Below are 17,080 nucleotides of genomic sequence, written 5' to 3'. Positions count from 1 at the left end.
TGAAAATGTGCCACCTACAGCTGGTTTACAAGACAACATGTGTTTAAGTACAATGCGGAGAAGTGAGTCTAGCTTTATGAACTTGGGCAGAACGATGTGATGCTTGGGAACATTTAAGTTGCTTTCACTGAACTCAAGCCTTAAGTGTGCTGCCAGTAAGTGATCATCCTTCTCTAGAGGGCAGTATAAGTAGCACACAGTCTCTCCAGAATCACAAAACAGATTCTGTCCATTCTGTTACCCCAAGCCTGGATGAGGCTATTAAGGGACAACCTTTTTAAGCGTAGAAACAGATGTGGCGCGTCCATAGACTACACTGGACATGTGCAGGGCACCAGATACTTATGCATGTTAGAGACAACCATAGCTAAAAAGGCGTATTCGATAGTACTGCTTTGCATAGTGTTAACCAGCCATTACAACAAGCTATACACAGTGATAGGACAAAGCAGCCAAGATTATTAGACTTTATTACAATTTTTTGTAAAAAGAACAGACTACAAAATATTTTTAAATAAAAAGAATAAAAATGAAAAGAATAAAATTGATATGGAGCTCCGTAGAAGAAATCTACATAAAGTTGCTTAAAATATGCATTTATCTAAAGGTACTTGAAGTATTTACTTCGCTAATGCAGCCAGATAAATTGCTGAATAAATTCAGGGTAAGTGTCTTGTTCAAGTTTGTTACGCATGGGCCCCTCCCAAGTCAGGCGCAGCAACTCCCATGTTACGTGTCCAAAGATCACCAGTGACCATGACCCTACTACGAAACAGAAGCAGCCCACCCATTTTTTTATGTGCACAACATTACAACACTTCTGAATCTCCCCAATAAGATTATCTTATTAAAAAAAAAATAAAGTGTGGGAAATGGCCGGAGTCCTACTTGTCACATTCACAAAGGCACCAACTCTGAAGACTGACCGCAAGCCTAAAAAACAAGACCCCCTGAAATCTGATCAGCCAACATCGCAGATACAGTGGGAGTGGAGGACTGTAAGTCTGACATGTGCATACATACCTAAGAATGACTGTAAACACACAATCTGCCATGAGCGATTCCCTATGCAGGCGGAAAGCACTGCAGGGTTGTTCATGCTGGCAGAAAAGGCAGTAAGAACAGAGAGATGGCAAACATTTGCTAGGAGTTCCAACGTGGACATTAAAGAGCTCATTACATATGTATCTCTTCGTTGAGATTGCTACTCAACCACCTAGCAGAATCGCAGCAATTTTAAAAAACTTTTTCTTTGGGTTCTGTATCATATCCCTTTTTCTTTAGATTTTGAAACGTTTTAAGGCAAAGTTTTTTTTTTTCTGACATCAGCAGAGGGGCACTTTGAAGTCTATGGTTTTGAGGTTCTCAGACGTTCCAAGAACAGCACAGCTCAATATAGAACACATTCATTGATATTTTGCATATACATTGTAATATATCAGTCTCTGCTTAGTTATCTGACTTAGATAGATAATACAGCCATTTCTGCATTTTTCCCCATTTTAGTATAATGAAATCCCCCTCCCCACTTTTACCACTACTGGCTTGTTTCTAATTTTGAATCTAGCAGCAAACACATTTCATGGCAAAGAACTCATAATCAACTATTTACACAACTAGAGGTAAGGGTGTACATCTTAACTGTCTGAGCTACCAGTAAAGAATAGCAGTGGGCCCCAACATTTTTGCCACCACGGGCCGGCTTTATTCCATTAACATTTCTGCGTACCGGGGGAGAGCGTGTTAAGAGACGTGCAGGGACGTGAAACGGTGCCCAACATTTTTGCGCCATGAACCAATTTCATGTAAAACAATATTTCCACGGACCGTTATAGAAACAACTAAAAAAAAGTACGTAAAAATACAACTCACCATCCTGCAGAATTAGTGGGAGCCCTGAGCTTGTTTCCCTCTTATGAGCCGGTTTGGGGGAGGGAGCGGAGACGCGTAACAAAAATAACGAGGTGCGCAATATTTAACTACAGTAAAATCCCGTTATAACGGACTTCATGGGACCAGGCAAAACAGTCCGTTATATCCAGAGTTGCTGTATGTCCAGAACACAACTACAGGAGACCATTTACTCATGCCGCACCCCAACAGACACACTTGTGGTAGAGATTATTATACTGTACATGTAGTAATCCAACTTTACCTAACCAGAAGCGTGACTATTAATAATCCCGACTCCGTATCTGTGCTGGATATCACTGGCACGCCGTGCGCCTTGTGGGCGGAGCCTGCATGCCCGTTATACTGAACAAAACTACATCTAAAAGCGGTTCTGGGGACCAAATTGTTTGTCCGTTATAAGCGAAATTCCGATATATGCCAGTTCGCTATATCCGATGCTTTTTCTGCATGTTCTTAAAGGAGTACGGCCGGGACCAGCGGACCTTGTCCGTTATAGACGATATTCCGTTATAAGCGAGTCCACTATAACGGGATTTTACTATAATCACCAAGTGCGTTGCCTTATCGCCACCTATGAGACACAGAAGTGGAAGCGTTTTCCAAAGTAAAACAGCCACTGTTATCCGTTCGCCGCGGCCCGGTACAAAATGCTCACAAACCGGTACCGGTCCACGGCCGGTGGTTGGGGACCCCTGATCTACTGGACTTGCGTGACTAATACTGTGACTTCCTGTTATACTGTTATATGACGATTATGCCAACACTAGGGGGCATACTTAAACCGTTGTGCTGCATCTGACATGGGGGCCACCTCCCAGCTCAGACGGAGCTGGACCCTGAGTTATCCCCTGGATTAGAGGTAAGCCTGGCCTGGCTTGGCTGTGGTTCATCTCCCCTCTCACAGCACTGGCTGCCCATGCAGCACAAAAACACACCATCAGTTGAAGGAGGCGTATCTTACAGTGGGGAGCCAGGTTTGATGCTGGCCGCGCCACGTTGGCTGCCTGGAGCAGGGTGGCTCAGAAGCCTGTATCATACAAGCTGGAGTTTACAGATGGGCTTTTCTCCTGCACATCACTGGTACGGCTCCCTCAGCGTGGAGCGATTAATTCTCTATTAAAACAGCTACGTCATGTGCACCGATCTTCACCCAGCTTTGGCCCCCAGGTAGGATGCAGCCCCCCCCCCCATCTGCTTTTTTACCGGCCTTTTGATTGATTCTTGTCAACGAATGGAACGAAAAATCATTTTCCCTTCCTCTTATTGGTCCTGTCAATTATTCCTATTTGACCAACCCTATTGGAATTAACATCCCAATGAGTCACCCAACATGTACCAACATACTCAAGTTTTTATGCATCTCCATTGGTATAATTTTCACAATCCCACCCCAACTTAGACCTAATTGGGCTGACCTGACCTAGCCTGTTCTCAGCACTGTACGGGGGAGCATCGGAACACTGGAATAATAAGCCTTCCCAGCATAAGAGAAAGCAGGAAAAAATAACACACAGGTTCAAAGATACTACAACAGGATACACTCTGTAGTGGAAGATGTATGGGTGCATGAATAGCTGAAATAAAGGAAATGTTCATATTAATGCAGCGGGTAGGACTCTAGAAAGCTGCGTCTAACATGCGAATGTCCTACCAGTAACAAGGCTAGATCATCACGAAGGGTGACAGACTCAGCATCTCACTTGCTTTGACTTGCTGTTCTATCTATCTGCCTTAAATCCCCATAATTGTTAACCCCCATAAGATGTGAAGATCCAGAGGCCCTGCTCTCTCAGCTGAGGGCCTTCTCTGTGTCCCATGGGGGGGGGACAGGATCCAGCACTTCCTTCTTTCTGACACACACTCGAGCTTCGCCCCGTCCATGGCTTCCCCTCAGGTGGCTGATGAGGTGGATCTGTGTGGAAGGAGAAGGCGCGCGTGTGCAGTGAGACAGCGAGCACACGCACTGACATGGGGTGCTGAGGCCGGGCAGGAGCGGCACTGCATCCATCGTGTATCAGCTGAGAAATTATCCGCTTATCACTCAGACTGCTGACATCTCGGTTCCCAAGAATGCTCACGCTCAGTGACGAGCTCTGAAGTATGCTGTGTGAGAGTAGATGAGGCACAGAAAAGCGAGACCCAGCCTGCCTGTAGTTCAGGGGGGTAACTCAAGATCCAGCTCCCTCTTACTCTTACTAAGTGGCCTCCATGTCAGATGCAGCAGAACAGTATAAGTGCGCCCCCTAGTGTTAACTATCATAATCATCATATGACCACATTAGTAAAACAAAACAAGCTGGTAGCTCAGCAAGTTAAAATATACTTCCAGACTATTTCAGGAATATTTGCTAAATTAATTATTTAATCCATCCATCCATTTTCTGAACCTGTTTGTCTTATTCTGGGTCATCTAGTGTCTATCTGGAAGCTACAGGCGCCAGGCAAGGAACAACCCAAGACAGGGCATCAACCCATTGCAGGGCACACTAACACTCACACCAATGGGCAATTTGGGTAACCCCAGTTAGCTTCAGCATGTTTTTGGACTGTGGGGGGAAAACGGGGTATCCTGAGGTATCTCTAAAATATTTATAAGATATTAAACATCAGCCGAGGACCCTATAAGAGGTTGTGGGCTCCACCACCATTGCAAAGATCTTACTCCCTCTGTGAAATGTTGAAGCTGAGATGTCCCTGCATGGGGGGCAGGGGGGGGGCATACAGTGATGCGGAAAGCCTGAGATTCCTGTAGACAGTAAGTTCAGGAGCTGCATGCTAGACGTCCAGGTGAAGATCAGGTATAACCGGCAGATGCTGCACCTTTACCGTCTGAGGGTGTCCCACGGTGGCCTCTCGCGGTCAGGAGCTGCTGCCAGGCCGCTGGACTCCAAATGCCGTAATGAAGACATTGACCACCACGATGATGAAGACCAGGCCCGTGGCGAAATTCTCCAGCACGTTCAGCCTGAAGTGCTTGTTCACATCATTCAGGTCCCATTTCACTGTGGGAGTGAGACAATGCGGTCACTTTATGTTTGGGTAAGGAAGGGCGTTAGGAAGCTGCCTGTGTCTGTCTGGAGGAGGGCACCAGCATCTAGGTCATTCAGGACATGCTTTACGGCCTCCAGAGGGCAGGTGGCGCTGCTGAGCACATGCCGCAAAAAAAAAAACCCTGCATCTAGACGATATGCCTCTAACTCCTTATGCTTACACTGCTCCTCGGCCCTAACCTGTCACTGTCACATTCAGGACATGTCACGGGAAAGCCAGCGTGGGACCGCTGCAGTGAGCAGTAGCTGGTCAGGGCAACACGCTCTGCTCTGAGCCCACTACTAAAATTAAAGTCTGTCAGGTTTTCAGCTGGGCATTGAGGCCGGTCGCTGAGATTGTGGATTGTGGCTCAGGTCTGTCGGGAAATCACAGTACTCTCATTGTCTCCCAGGCAGCAAGGGCTCTTTTCAGGGGTCTCCAGCAATTCATTCTTCCTTCAACGCGCTGGCACAATACAGGGCTCTAATCAAGGTAACTCACTCACCCATGTATGCAGAGGTAGGTTTTCTTCCTATTTAGCACCCAAAACACCTTGGGAACAAAAGATTGAAGTGGAGGGATGTGAACCACAGACCACCCACAGTCTCGCACGGCGTGTCAGGTGACTGGATTAATCTGACTGAATCATTCGAGCTCATTCTCAACAATAAGGATAACTTCTATTTTGTTTTGCCCCCAGTCACCTGGAGCTCAGGGTCCCATAACCTGTAATCTTCTCCCCCCCCACCTCATCAGTCCTGTTTGTGTTCACCTTCCTGTTTCCCTGTGAATCCAGCTCCTTTGTTTGGTACTGAGTCATGTTGGCGCTAAGCCCACTCTGCTCCTGTTTAACCCTGAAGTGGAAAATACCGCCAATAATCCCATTCTTCGCTGCCAAGTCCCTGTCATGTGATTCTGTTTTCCAGCCTGACAGGAAATGTTCTCACAAAGAGAACAGTCTTTCTTCACCCCCCCCCCAGTGCTCAGTCTCTGTCATTTGTTCTAAATGAGTATGTATTTTCTCCCCATTCATTCACATAAATGAACTCCTGATACGTTTTACGGTTTCTACTCAATTATATTCATTGCAAGACAATGATGAAAGTTTTTTTTTTTTTTAGCTGTTCTCATGCTGGAGAATGTGGTCTGTTTTTTGTTTTGTGCAAATTCACACTATCAAGAGTGAATCTCAATCAAAATCGACTGACTCATTAACTCTGAGGAGTGTTATTGTGACTTTCTCCAAATAAAGAAATCATTCAGGCATCTATCCTACAGAAAGAGAAGCAGGGCTGGCCCGTGCCCACCCTGCCTCATCCCTCACCAATGAAGATGAGGAGGATGCCCACAATGATCTGCAGGCCCAGTGAGATGCTGACAAGCACCACAAGGGGTACGTAGAAGACGAAGTCTGGGCCCTGCTCCAGCACAGCTTTCAGCTGAGAGGCGTTTGCCATCAGCAAGGCCACGTCCAGCATGCTCTCCGCCGCGCTCTTCTTATTGGCGTAGTGGTTCATGTTCAGCGGCCCGTCGTTATGCCTCCAGCGCCCCCTGTGGGGCACCTGTGGGAGAAGGCATGTGCGGTCACATTCAGCAAACCAAGACGACCACAACCATAGAGGATAAACACACATCTGTCACTGGCAATGTCTTTACCACCTAATCACCATCCACCCATCTTCCAAATCTTATCCTTCACCTAATTACCATGTACTAAATAAGACAATTAGGATCACGGATGGATTCTGTCCCCCCATCTCACTGAAATCAAAAAGATATTTTGAGTTTATCGTCTTCTTGCTAACAGTGGCTGTCAGAGTTGGGTAATTCAGGTCCAGAGAGTAAAAGACCAGACCAGGATTTTGTTTCAACCAACCAGTTGCGCATGAAGAGTGAAAGAGTATTAAACTGGTTGGTTGAAACAAAATCCTGGTCTGGACTTTTACTCTCTGGACCTGAATTAACCAACTCTGGTGGCTGTATACTTCAAATGATGTCTGGACTAAATGAAACCGAATATGTTGGCCCGAACAATCTGTCACAACATTTAAACAACCCCGCCTCTTACTTCATTCATATCACAAGTCCAGAGGGCGCAGAATGTTTTTGATGCAGCAGACACACATACAGAGTGCAAATAAACATATTGTGGCACGAGTCATTTTAATAAAGGAGATGAGAGCTCTTTTAAAATGGACGTTACCATCTTTATCCAAAGCCTACCACAGGTTTAATACTAGAAGTAGCACTGACAGGGAAGCCAACAATTTAAACAAGTCTCACGTTTACATGCTAACGAAACGCATGCATTCCAAAAATTATACAGTCAAGCATTTACTCTTAACAGAAATACACATATTAGTTTACAATATTTAAAACGAGCTGCAGTGCAAAACATGCTGGTAACTCCATAATTAGTCCAGCTGACCAATCCCCCGGAGTCACATTTATGTCAGCCAATCGTGGGCAGTGGGTGGGACCAGAACAAACGAAAAAGGTTCTGTTGGGGGCCCTGCACAGGCGGCATGACAAAATGGCGATCAACATGGTGATTACACGTTATGCAGCGTCATACTGCCCAGACGACGTAGATTCCGGCGTTTTCGCCTGAAGTAGACGGCCAGCTTAAGCGCGGTGTGAGCTTCTCTGAAACATTCCTGAACCTCAGATGATAAAGGGGTCACATGGTTCCTCCGCCCAAGGCTCGCTCACTTATCTCCCACATTTGCTGCTCTCGGAGGTTCCAGGCTGCTCTCTAAGGGAGGCAGGGTGCCAGAGAAATGACTCAGTAAAGTATCAGGTGGCCAAGCCTTCCACCAACCATCTCCACCCAGCTGCCGTTTCCTTCAGCGGCTGTGATATTATTTCCTGGAGAGAGCCGCGCAGAGGCAGGCCAGAGTGTTTGTGAGTAACCCCTTGGAAAAATGGACAGAACAAAGGGAAAACAGGCCCATGTGATACGGCGCAGGGGAAGCTTTCACTTTAATGGCCTCAGCTGTGGCAGGCTATAATTGCAACCTGAGTGCCGTACTGTGTAATCAAGACTTCAGAGGCGAGGCAGCGGCCGGCTTCATTGAAGCTTTGAAATTCATGCACTGCAAAAGACAGGAGGACTTTTCAGATGAGAACCAAGACTCCTCTTCGCGTTTCAACTCGAACTAGATGACTGCTAGATGACACACTACTCCGCCCCCAACACCAGTATCTGCATACCATTACTATATATTCTCATCAAAACTTTTACATGTTTGGCTCCTTGTCTTTCTCCCTCACATATGTTGGGCTCCGCAGTTTTTGACCTTCGACATGGACAGACTGGTTTTTCCATATGGCGCCATCAGGTTTATTAGGTCTAAGCGGAGGCGGAGTCTTCTGGGACCTGACCTTGGCTGCAGAACCTTAGAACGGCGTATCTTTGTGAAGGGTCCTAGACGGACTGAGACTCAGAAATAAACTCACTCTCTTCTCACAGATCCAAGTGCATCTTATTTTCTTTTGTTTCATACTCTTACTGTTTTATCTATTATACATTATAGTGAACCACTACAGAAATCATCTGTCTCCAGAGTTGGTCCTTCTTAGCAAAATCCAACATTAGGCAAATGGCATCCAGCAGCAAAGGGACCCTTGTGTTGGACGCATTGCAGATACGTGGATGATATGTCTGACATCGCGCAGGTCCCTCTGCATGCTTCAGACGGAGGGTGGATGTTTTTCCTTCTGGGTGCCGCACAGGCGGTACTCCAAACAGCGGGCTCCTTGTGTACACCACTGCAACTCTCTGCCAACCCCCCCCAAACGCGGCTGCTGGCCACCTCGAAAAACATCTCCAATAAGCAGAAGGAAATGCGACAATGCTCCCCCCGCCCCACTAACAGTGACACTAAGCTGCCTTCCCTCACACTCCTCTGTGTGCCTGCAGGATTACTGTTATCCAGCTGGGGGATGGGGGGTGGGGGGAGGGTGGTTACATGCATTAAATTGAGTGATGCTGATTTATACAAGTAAATCTGCATATTAACTATGTAAATTTGCATATATTGCACCCCTCGCTCTTTCTGCTTGACTGGAAGTATGTGACAGAAATGACATTGTATAATTGTAACACATAAAAATACAGGCATAATTGGCTAGAGCCTGTTGTCCATTGGTGCTGGAGGATCTGTGCATATCTTGATGGTCCCTCCCAAAGCAGCACTAGCTCTGTCACAATTTATTACACAAGCTCCATGCTGTGGTATTCAATTCACACTGAAAGTGACTAGAGACATATTTGGCCCAGTTTGTGGCTCGTGGGTTAGGAATCGGTATCTGTGATCAGATGGTTGTTGGTTTAAATCCCATGGCCAGCAGAGTGATTTCAGCATTGAGCCCGTTAGCAAGAGCTTTAAACCCAGTTGCTCCTATAAGTAGCTGAGCCTCACAATCTTTGGATAAAGGCATCTGTTAAATAAGTAAAATGATGTAATTTAGAAAAGCTTCATGGCTACAGCTCTCATTAACTTCCCTGTAAATAAGCAGTCATGATATAAATATATATAGACTGTAATGTTTACACAGACCAAAAGCTTGTGGTGCATAATTTTAACGGCATGCCTCAAGCCTTCCCACTTCCTGCACAATTAATGCCCAGACTCTTCCACTTTGGCCATTCCTAGAAGTTCAGAGCCACAAACCTCTCAGGTAACATGTATATATGTGGTGGTACAAAACTCTAACGTGGGATCGACTTTTTAAACCTCTGCCACAGTGCAGTGAGGTTACCCTGCGGATATCTGCCATGGTTTCAGCAAATGTGTATGTACATTTCCATTAAGATACAGTGGTTTATCCTCTTTCCTCTTAGGATGTAGCATAAGATTGCATTGCTTTACATTCAGTTATCATACATAAAAAATTTGCTTTAGTTTTGATCAGAAGAGCTTGTTTTTAGATTTGATTTGTATATAAAAATTGCATATGAAAATGAATAACTTAAAAGACCAGATAAACAAGCATCGCCCTGCATGTTGATTTTACTCTGAATTTTGGTTTCTTGGCTCCATGCACTTTAAAGTTATAACCGCTACTTATACTGTAAACAGTTTCAAGCTGCGGCTGCTTGCAGTCTTGCGAATAACGTGGGACTTGAAACGGTCAGTTAGTTCTTGGAGTTCAAAAGAAAAGGCGGGTTGGCCAAAGACAGATTCCCTTTTGGAGCAGGCAGTGGGCACAGATATTCAGAGGGAACACGCTAACATTCGGTCATTCAAACGGTACTGCTACTGACTGAGCCATCGTGGAACTTTCACTTCCCTCGGATTATACAAATGCAGTAGTCAGATTAGTGAGGTTATAGGGGTGAAATGCACAAATGTGCAGAAGTGGGCAGCTGCTCAAAGGAGCTTGTAACATCACAGAGTATATAAGCATAAAAAGTGGATATCCAGACAGTCGAGGTGAACTTATTTAGACATCTGCTATGGATCCCGTCCAGGGTCTTGCCCAGCCTTGCGCCCTGTGCTACCTGGGATCGACTCCAAGCCTTTCTGTGATCCAGAACAGAATAAGTGGCTAGAAGATTGATGGTTGAATGGATGGATGGATAGATATATTAGATTTGCAGTTACGTTAGACAGCAGCCAACCTAACTGTGCTAAGCCCTCAGCACCACCCCAGGCAACAGCATCTCATCTCTTTTAATGCAAATGAATGATAATACACCAATTTGCAGGGTGCACAAGGTCAGCGTGCTGTCTGAGAACATCACATACTCCTGTCTGCCCAATACCTGGCACTCAGGCCTGGAGAGTTACCTACGGGAATGAAGGACTACTTCTATAAAAAAATGCAGCACAGGCACAGATCTGTTCAGACAACCGCGTGTGAACTTCTGTACGGTAATTAAAACCCCACACGCTTTTGGCTACTCTTTGCCGTCATTGCTTCATTAATCAGGGAGCTGTCAAAACATTCAAAGCATTTTTATTAAAATTAAAATCAAGTTGTCACAAGCCGTTGCGTAAATGTTCCCCAGGAAACAGTGTTTTTCCCACCCTCATAAGAACAGACCCTCTGTCCATCGATGCTCATCTAGTGCGAGGTCACTGTGAGTGCTGAGGCCACAGATCCACCTGCTGAGCCACAGCACCATTCAGGCTAGACTTTGACTTAAAAAAAATAATAAATGCACATGCACTCACCGACCACTTTATTAGGAATTAGGAATACTGGTGTATTCCATTACAACTCGGAAGTCGGAATTTCCAACTTCCCAGTCAGAAATTTCAGCTGGAACATCCCAGACGTTAGAGTTCCAACTCAGAAAGTCGTAGGAACCTTGGCAAACCCAAGACACAAGGCAGGTTGGGTCCATGGATTCATGCTGTTTACACCAAATTCTCATCCTACCATCTGCAGAAACCATTAGATCCATTAGACCAGGCAACAAGAGACCAAGTGTGTAGCTCAGTGGATTAGAATGCTGTGCTTGGATGGTTGCTGGTTCAAATCCCAGGGTTGGCAGAGTGTTTTCAGCATCGGGTCCTTGACCAAGGGTCATAACCCCCAATTGTTCCAGGAACTGTCTGACCCCACTTGTCAAAAAATGTGATGTTACTTTGGATAAATTAAATGTTTTCCTAGTTTTTTAGTGAGCCTATGGCCAATGTAGCCTCAGTTTTCTGTTCTTAGGCTGACAGAAGTAAAATTGATTGTGGCCTTTTCCTGTTGCAGCCCATCTACCTCGAGGCTTGACATGCTGTGTTTTCAGAAATGCTTGTCTGATCACCACTGTTGTAGAGAGTTGTAAAGGCTGCAGCCTACTTGTCAGCTCGAACCAGTCTGGTTATTTTCCGCTGACCTCTATCATCAACAAAGAGTTTCCGCCCGTAGAATTGGTACCTCCAGGATGGGTGTTTTTTTTTTTTAAACCACCCCACCTGGACACCAAGAAACATAAACAGTCACATGGTTGCTGTCACATGGTTGCTGTCACATGATTGCTGTCACATCCTTTTCCCTTGTCATACTTAGGTCACTCTCAGGGAAACAGTGTGCCCTTCATTTCCCTTGGATTGTACGAATACAACAGTCAGATGAGTGACAATATTTACAGCGATAATCCCATGAAGGCCACATGAAGGACACATTAGACAAGAAATGAAAGTTGTCTAATCAGCAGGAAATGGTTGTTGGGTTACATAACGTCACAGTGACAACAATGAGGTCACAAGCCAGAAAAAGGCCGCAAAGTGCCTTTAGCTTAAGTGTTCTTCATCCTTAGCATTGATCCAAGAGAAAATTTCATCCAAGGATTTCTTGACAAAGCTAACAGGAGACTGTTACAGATTCAGGCAGGCAAACCTCGTCTACTTTGTCTTCCTGTAGAAAGATGAAGACATGTGGCCTTTCTGGCCGGACGGCTCAGCTACGACCTTGAGCGGTGATGCTGTTTTCTTCACTTTCAGATTAGCACTTCAAAAGGGCCTTCAGCCAGTTCGCTGCGCCTCAGGACATGTGTCACAGATTTTTCCAGGCTCCCTCTTTTTGGAATCCCCTACACAGGCTGCACAGAGGGTTTTCAGGCAGGTGCAGAGAAAGACCAGCTCTGTCAATTGCATTTGAAGATTTAATCTGGAAATCTGACTCTACACAAAGGCTTCAGTCATTTGACAGTTTTCCCACAGCATCATTACTACCCTTATTCTCACCGCTTTGTCAGTATCATTGACGAATTTAAAGTGCGACAGCTTCTTACATTTATGCAGCCAAACATTGAAGCACCTCAGGATGTGTGTCAGCTTAAAGACCGAGAGCTCTTCTGCAGTTCCAGTGACGGCAGCCAGTGGGCTGTAGGAAGCAATGGAGCTGCATGTGTTTATACACACAAACATCACTTACAGACAGTTGGTCTATTGTGGGTGCCACTACACTGAGATGTTTAAAGTGTTTCTACTTTTAAAACAAAAGTCATGTGTTGTTTTAATGAAAACCACTGACATCACTATTGTACCCCATCAAAAAATATACACTTAGGAAAGCTGAGACTAACTAAATAAGAGGGTGTGATATGAAAGCTCAAATTAAGGATGTCAGTTATCCTGCCACCCCCCCAGACAGACATGTGAGTCAGTGCAGCCGAGCATTTCCAGGTCAGCCGGGGCAGCGTCGATGCTGCCGCTCATTACCAGCCTTTAGGCCAGCTCTGCACTCACGGTGTGGAGCCCGGATTGAAAAGTGAATGATGTAGCTTTTGATGGCCAGTGCCATTATGGCTTAGGATCCCAGGCACTTGGACGGCTCCCCACACACTCCATCTAAGTGGACTGAAGAAGGAAATTCCCTTATGGCTTTCATCTGTATCGCCGCATGAAGTCTAATTAAGGTCTAGTCAATAGCCCTGATTTATGTCAAATTGCTTTGAAATACAGCATGAATAATTCATGTGCTCCTTGAAAAAATTTCAAGGCATTTTCTCTGAATTTATATTACGAAGCACCAAGCCATCCTTAACCATACACTGTCAAATTCATTTATAAGTTTCTTTGTAAATATGGTTTATTTTCTTTGTATATATGTCTTAAACATAATAATAAAGAAACCTGATTTCAAAGAGGATTCATGATATTGTAAAGCAATCGTACAGTCACTATTACAGACCAGATAATTGCCACAATCCAAACAATCACTAAATGAATGTACTGGACAGACAGTAAGTCACTTACTGTTCAATATGGGTGGGCTGGTATATAAATAGACGTACGTAAGATGTGTACATATTAGTAAAATATTTCTATATTTCTTATATTTCTAGCCTACTCCTTTTCATTGTGACAAAAAGTAGGACTGACCGTTTGTCAACCTATAATGAAACTGAAAATTGAAAGTGAAACTGACGTTTTTCAAAGCAAAGCATCCGAAAGACTTAGCGCAACAAAGATACAAATGGTGACAACTTACACCCACAAATAACAAACTCAGCCAAAAGGATTGCAAGCAAACGTCACGCAGCACAGAAGCCCAAGAAAAAAAAATAAGAAAAGAATGTAGGGGGTGTCAGGAACAGTAATCCATGGCAACATGAGAGTAGGTACGGGGAATGCAGCTGGACCGAAAGATTAAGCGAGACACTGAAGGCCATCTTATAAATTAACTGTGGGGGGGAAACAATGGGTTATATATATTTATATATCACTGTAAAACAAGAACCTCCGGAAGGAAATACGATTTACAAATTTGATTTAACAAATTTGTAAAATTGGTTTCAAATAAAACAGTCGGCATGTTTAGCCTTGCATGTCGATTCATGTTAAAATCAGGACACTACAGGAAATTTAGAGACATCGATTAATCTAGGCCTGAATGCTTTAGAAGCGAGACCACTGTTTCTCAGCCCGATCCTCAATGAGCCCCAGACAGTCCACGTTTTCGCTCCCTCCCAATCACGAACATACCAGTACAGGTATGTTAGGACCTGGACGGGAGTAAAAATGTGGACAGTCTGGAGGCCCCCGAGGACTGGCTAGAAAAACACTGCTTTAGACTATGGGGGGAAACCACGAGACACAGGGAGAACATGCCTTCTCCGCAGACCCAAAGCCGCGGTGGGATCTGTATGACGTTTAAACTAACATCCGGAGCCAAACAGTAGTATTTACTATCCGTTATCTCATCCAAAACAAAAAGGATAATATGTGACCCCCTAGTGTTCAACCTATGCTATAACAGAGACTCACTTTTAAACTGATCAAACTCTACCAGGTATATAGTATTTCATTGTAGGCTTTTCTACCTCATTATGGCACGTACACACGTGTGTCTAATATTGAGTTAACAAACATCCATCTTAAGTTGGTGAATTAAGAAAGCCCACACAGTTAAAAACCACCCGCGAAAGTCATCGGTGTATAACCCCTTTACAATATTTACAATACAATACTAATCGGTTTGCGAGCGCTCGCTAAGGACAGGTTAAACCTCCCGACGGTAATGTAAGCTAATGTAAGGAAGCAGACACTGTGCGGCGGAATGCAGTTACCATCTATAACAGCCACTAATACAGACCTAAGTGAATCGTTATTTAAAGGGAGCCTGTCGGCATGCCGATAATGTTGTGTGCTTATCACTTGATCGTAATGAAGAGCTTTCTATTCACCTAATCCCATAACCGGCTAGACTTTACACGCTCCGCTAGCCGCTTAGCTTCCCATACACAGATCCCGCCTTTGTGCCGGCAGCATCTTACCTCCGCCCCGGCGTTTCCATCGGCATCGCCGTTCATTTCCATGCTTCCCGCAGACATAACCACCGTCAGTATTTTAAACACCTAGCTGGCCAAGTGTATTTATCTAGAGGAATTTCCAAAAATGTCTTTTTTCAATGGTTTTCGCAAGCGAGACCAGCGGACAGGACGGCGCTGAACTTCCCTTTTTCCGTTAGGGGGCGTCAGGCGCTGCGCTCCGCGGAGACTCGTCACCAGCGGCATAATATTCATAAACTCCAACTTACTCAGTTACCTTTATCTTGTTTTCGCAGATTAGACTTTAGTAGTTAGGAACCGCTTAATGACGAACAAATTATTTACTGTATTTCGTGTTGTATTTATTTAGTTATTTTTTCTAATTCTGTATGTCATCAATACCACTTGTGTAATAGAAGCACACTACTGTGACCTAAATATATTTGCACATATAACGTTTTATCATATGTTTTTAATGTCTAATCATAACATGTTAGAACTTTGTCTTTATTACCGTTAGCACGCATTGTTTCTGAGATGTACAGTGCCGCCTATTGCTGAGAAAGGGTACAGCTAGGGCTGCCATCAGCAATAGTTTCTAAACAAGGTTTGTCAGACATGTTGTATAATGTTTTTTAGGCCAGTTATTAGCCGTCTATGACGGATTTAAAAATTACTGGTCCACTAAAATTAAGATATCTGGATTTCCCTATGCAGATTGATTTAGTCCCCCCCCCCCCCCCAAAAAAAGATACTAGCCTTAATACAGATACTAACTTAAACATAGTAAATTGGCTAATTCAATAATTCCATGTCTTCTTTCAGCTACTCATAACAATACAGCGTCTGTGAATTGATTTAGCATTTTTAATTCAGTGGATTATTTTATGTTCTAGTAGGGTAAGTTTGAAGTAAGGCATGTGAACTATTACCCCAAAGTATTAATTTCATTATTTAAACTACAGTTTTGTATATAGTACAAACATATCACAATACACACAGAAATTCCAAATCCGTATTTTAATACCAGTATGAGAATTAAAGAAGTTGATTTTAATTGTGTGTGTGTGTGTGTGTGTGAGTGTGTGTGTGTGTTGTACGTTACATGTAATATCCATGCCTAATTACTACCTTTTCCAACCCTAACACTTTCATGGACGTTATTTAGTGCTTTTGTCCAGGTAAAAACTCCATGAAAGTTTACCTAACGTCTAACCAGTGCACCACGCACATACTTTATTGATATTGTTCTTAATGTTCTTCCTGTTTCTTTGACAGAAGTTTATAGGAGTAAATAAACGACCAAAAAAGGATGGAACCTTCTGTTACAGCACAGCGGCGTTCCAGCAGATTTCACCAAGAACCCTCAGCTTAACACTACACACTGCCGTCCACTACATCAACGACAGGTGTCTGTAGAAATCTGGATTCAAGTGTAAGTGGAGTCCGAACTAACATTTATACTTATATAGATGTAGAAGACGTGTATTCCTGAATAACAATTCAAACGTTTTAACAAATGATTTATCCTATTATCCTATGATTTATCCTGTTATTTTAAAATATTTTGAGTTTTTTCAAATTGTGTTCTATTTTAAAAAAAATTTTCTTGTGTTGATAGGCTGTATGTCCATTTAATTATAAAGTTAGGCCAATATATAAAGTTTAATGGTAACGTAATTATAAAGTTTCATTGACTTTATTTTTGTAATTCAGCATCGAACTAATAAATTGTTAACAAGCTGTATTTTTAATTCATCATGCAATACCAAACAAAACCATCGATGAAGTTAATAAACTATTTGATAAATAACGAAGCAGATGTTTTGTGAAAAGCAACAAGTACTCAGAGAAAGCGAAGCCATCACCTGGATATGCTGCCTTCAAAACGGATGATTAGAACGAATCATTGTGTGA

The 17,080-nt window shown here is 43.8% G+C and overlaps 1 protein-coding gene across 2 annotated transcripts; it reads right to left on the bottom strand.

Annotated features, from left to right (window-relative positions):
- Positions 1-96: 96 nt before the first annotated feature.
- Positions 97-15,410, bottom strand: ninj1 (ninjurin 1). Of its 2 annotated transcripts, none has more exons than XM_049016897.1 (4): positions 15,170-15,410; positions 6,269-6,506; positions 4,735-4,916; positions 97-3,826 (listed from the first exon to the last, which is right to left on the bottom strand). In XM_049016897.1, the coding sequence occupies exons 1-3, from the start codon at positions 15,224-15,226 to the stop codon at positions 4,774-4,776; spliced, it is 438 nt and encodes a 145-aa protein (XP_048872854.1). In that variant the 5' UTR covers positions 15,227-15,410; the 3' UTR covers positions 97-3,826; positions 4,735-4,773. The 2 variants fall into 2 exon arrangements, with proteins under 2 accessions (XP_048872854.1, XP_048872853.1); XM_049016896.1 differs by having other exon boundaries at positions 98-3,826; positions 4,741-4,916.
- Between the last annotated feature and the right edge of the window lie 1,670 nt (positions 15,411-17,080).

This window comes from Brienomyrus brachyistius, chromosome 6 (assembly GCF_023856365.1).
Source record: "Brienomyrus brachyistius isolate T26 chromosome 6, BBRACH_0.4, whole genome shotgun sequence".
Classification (NCBI taxonomy): Eukaryota; Metazoa; Chordata; class Actinopteri; order Osteoglossiformes; family Mormyridae; genus Brienomyrus; species Brienomyrus brachyistius.
This window is presented reverse-complemented; position numbering and strand designations above follow the sequence as displayed.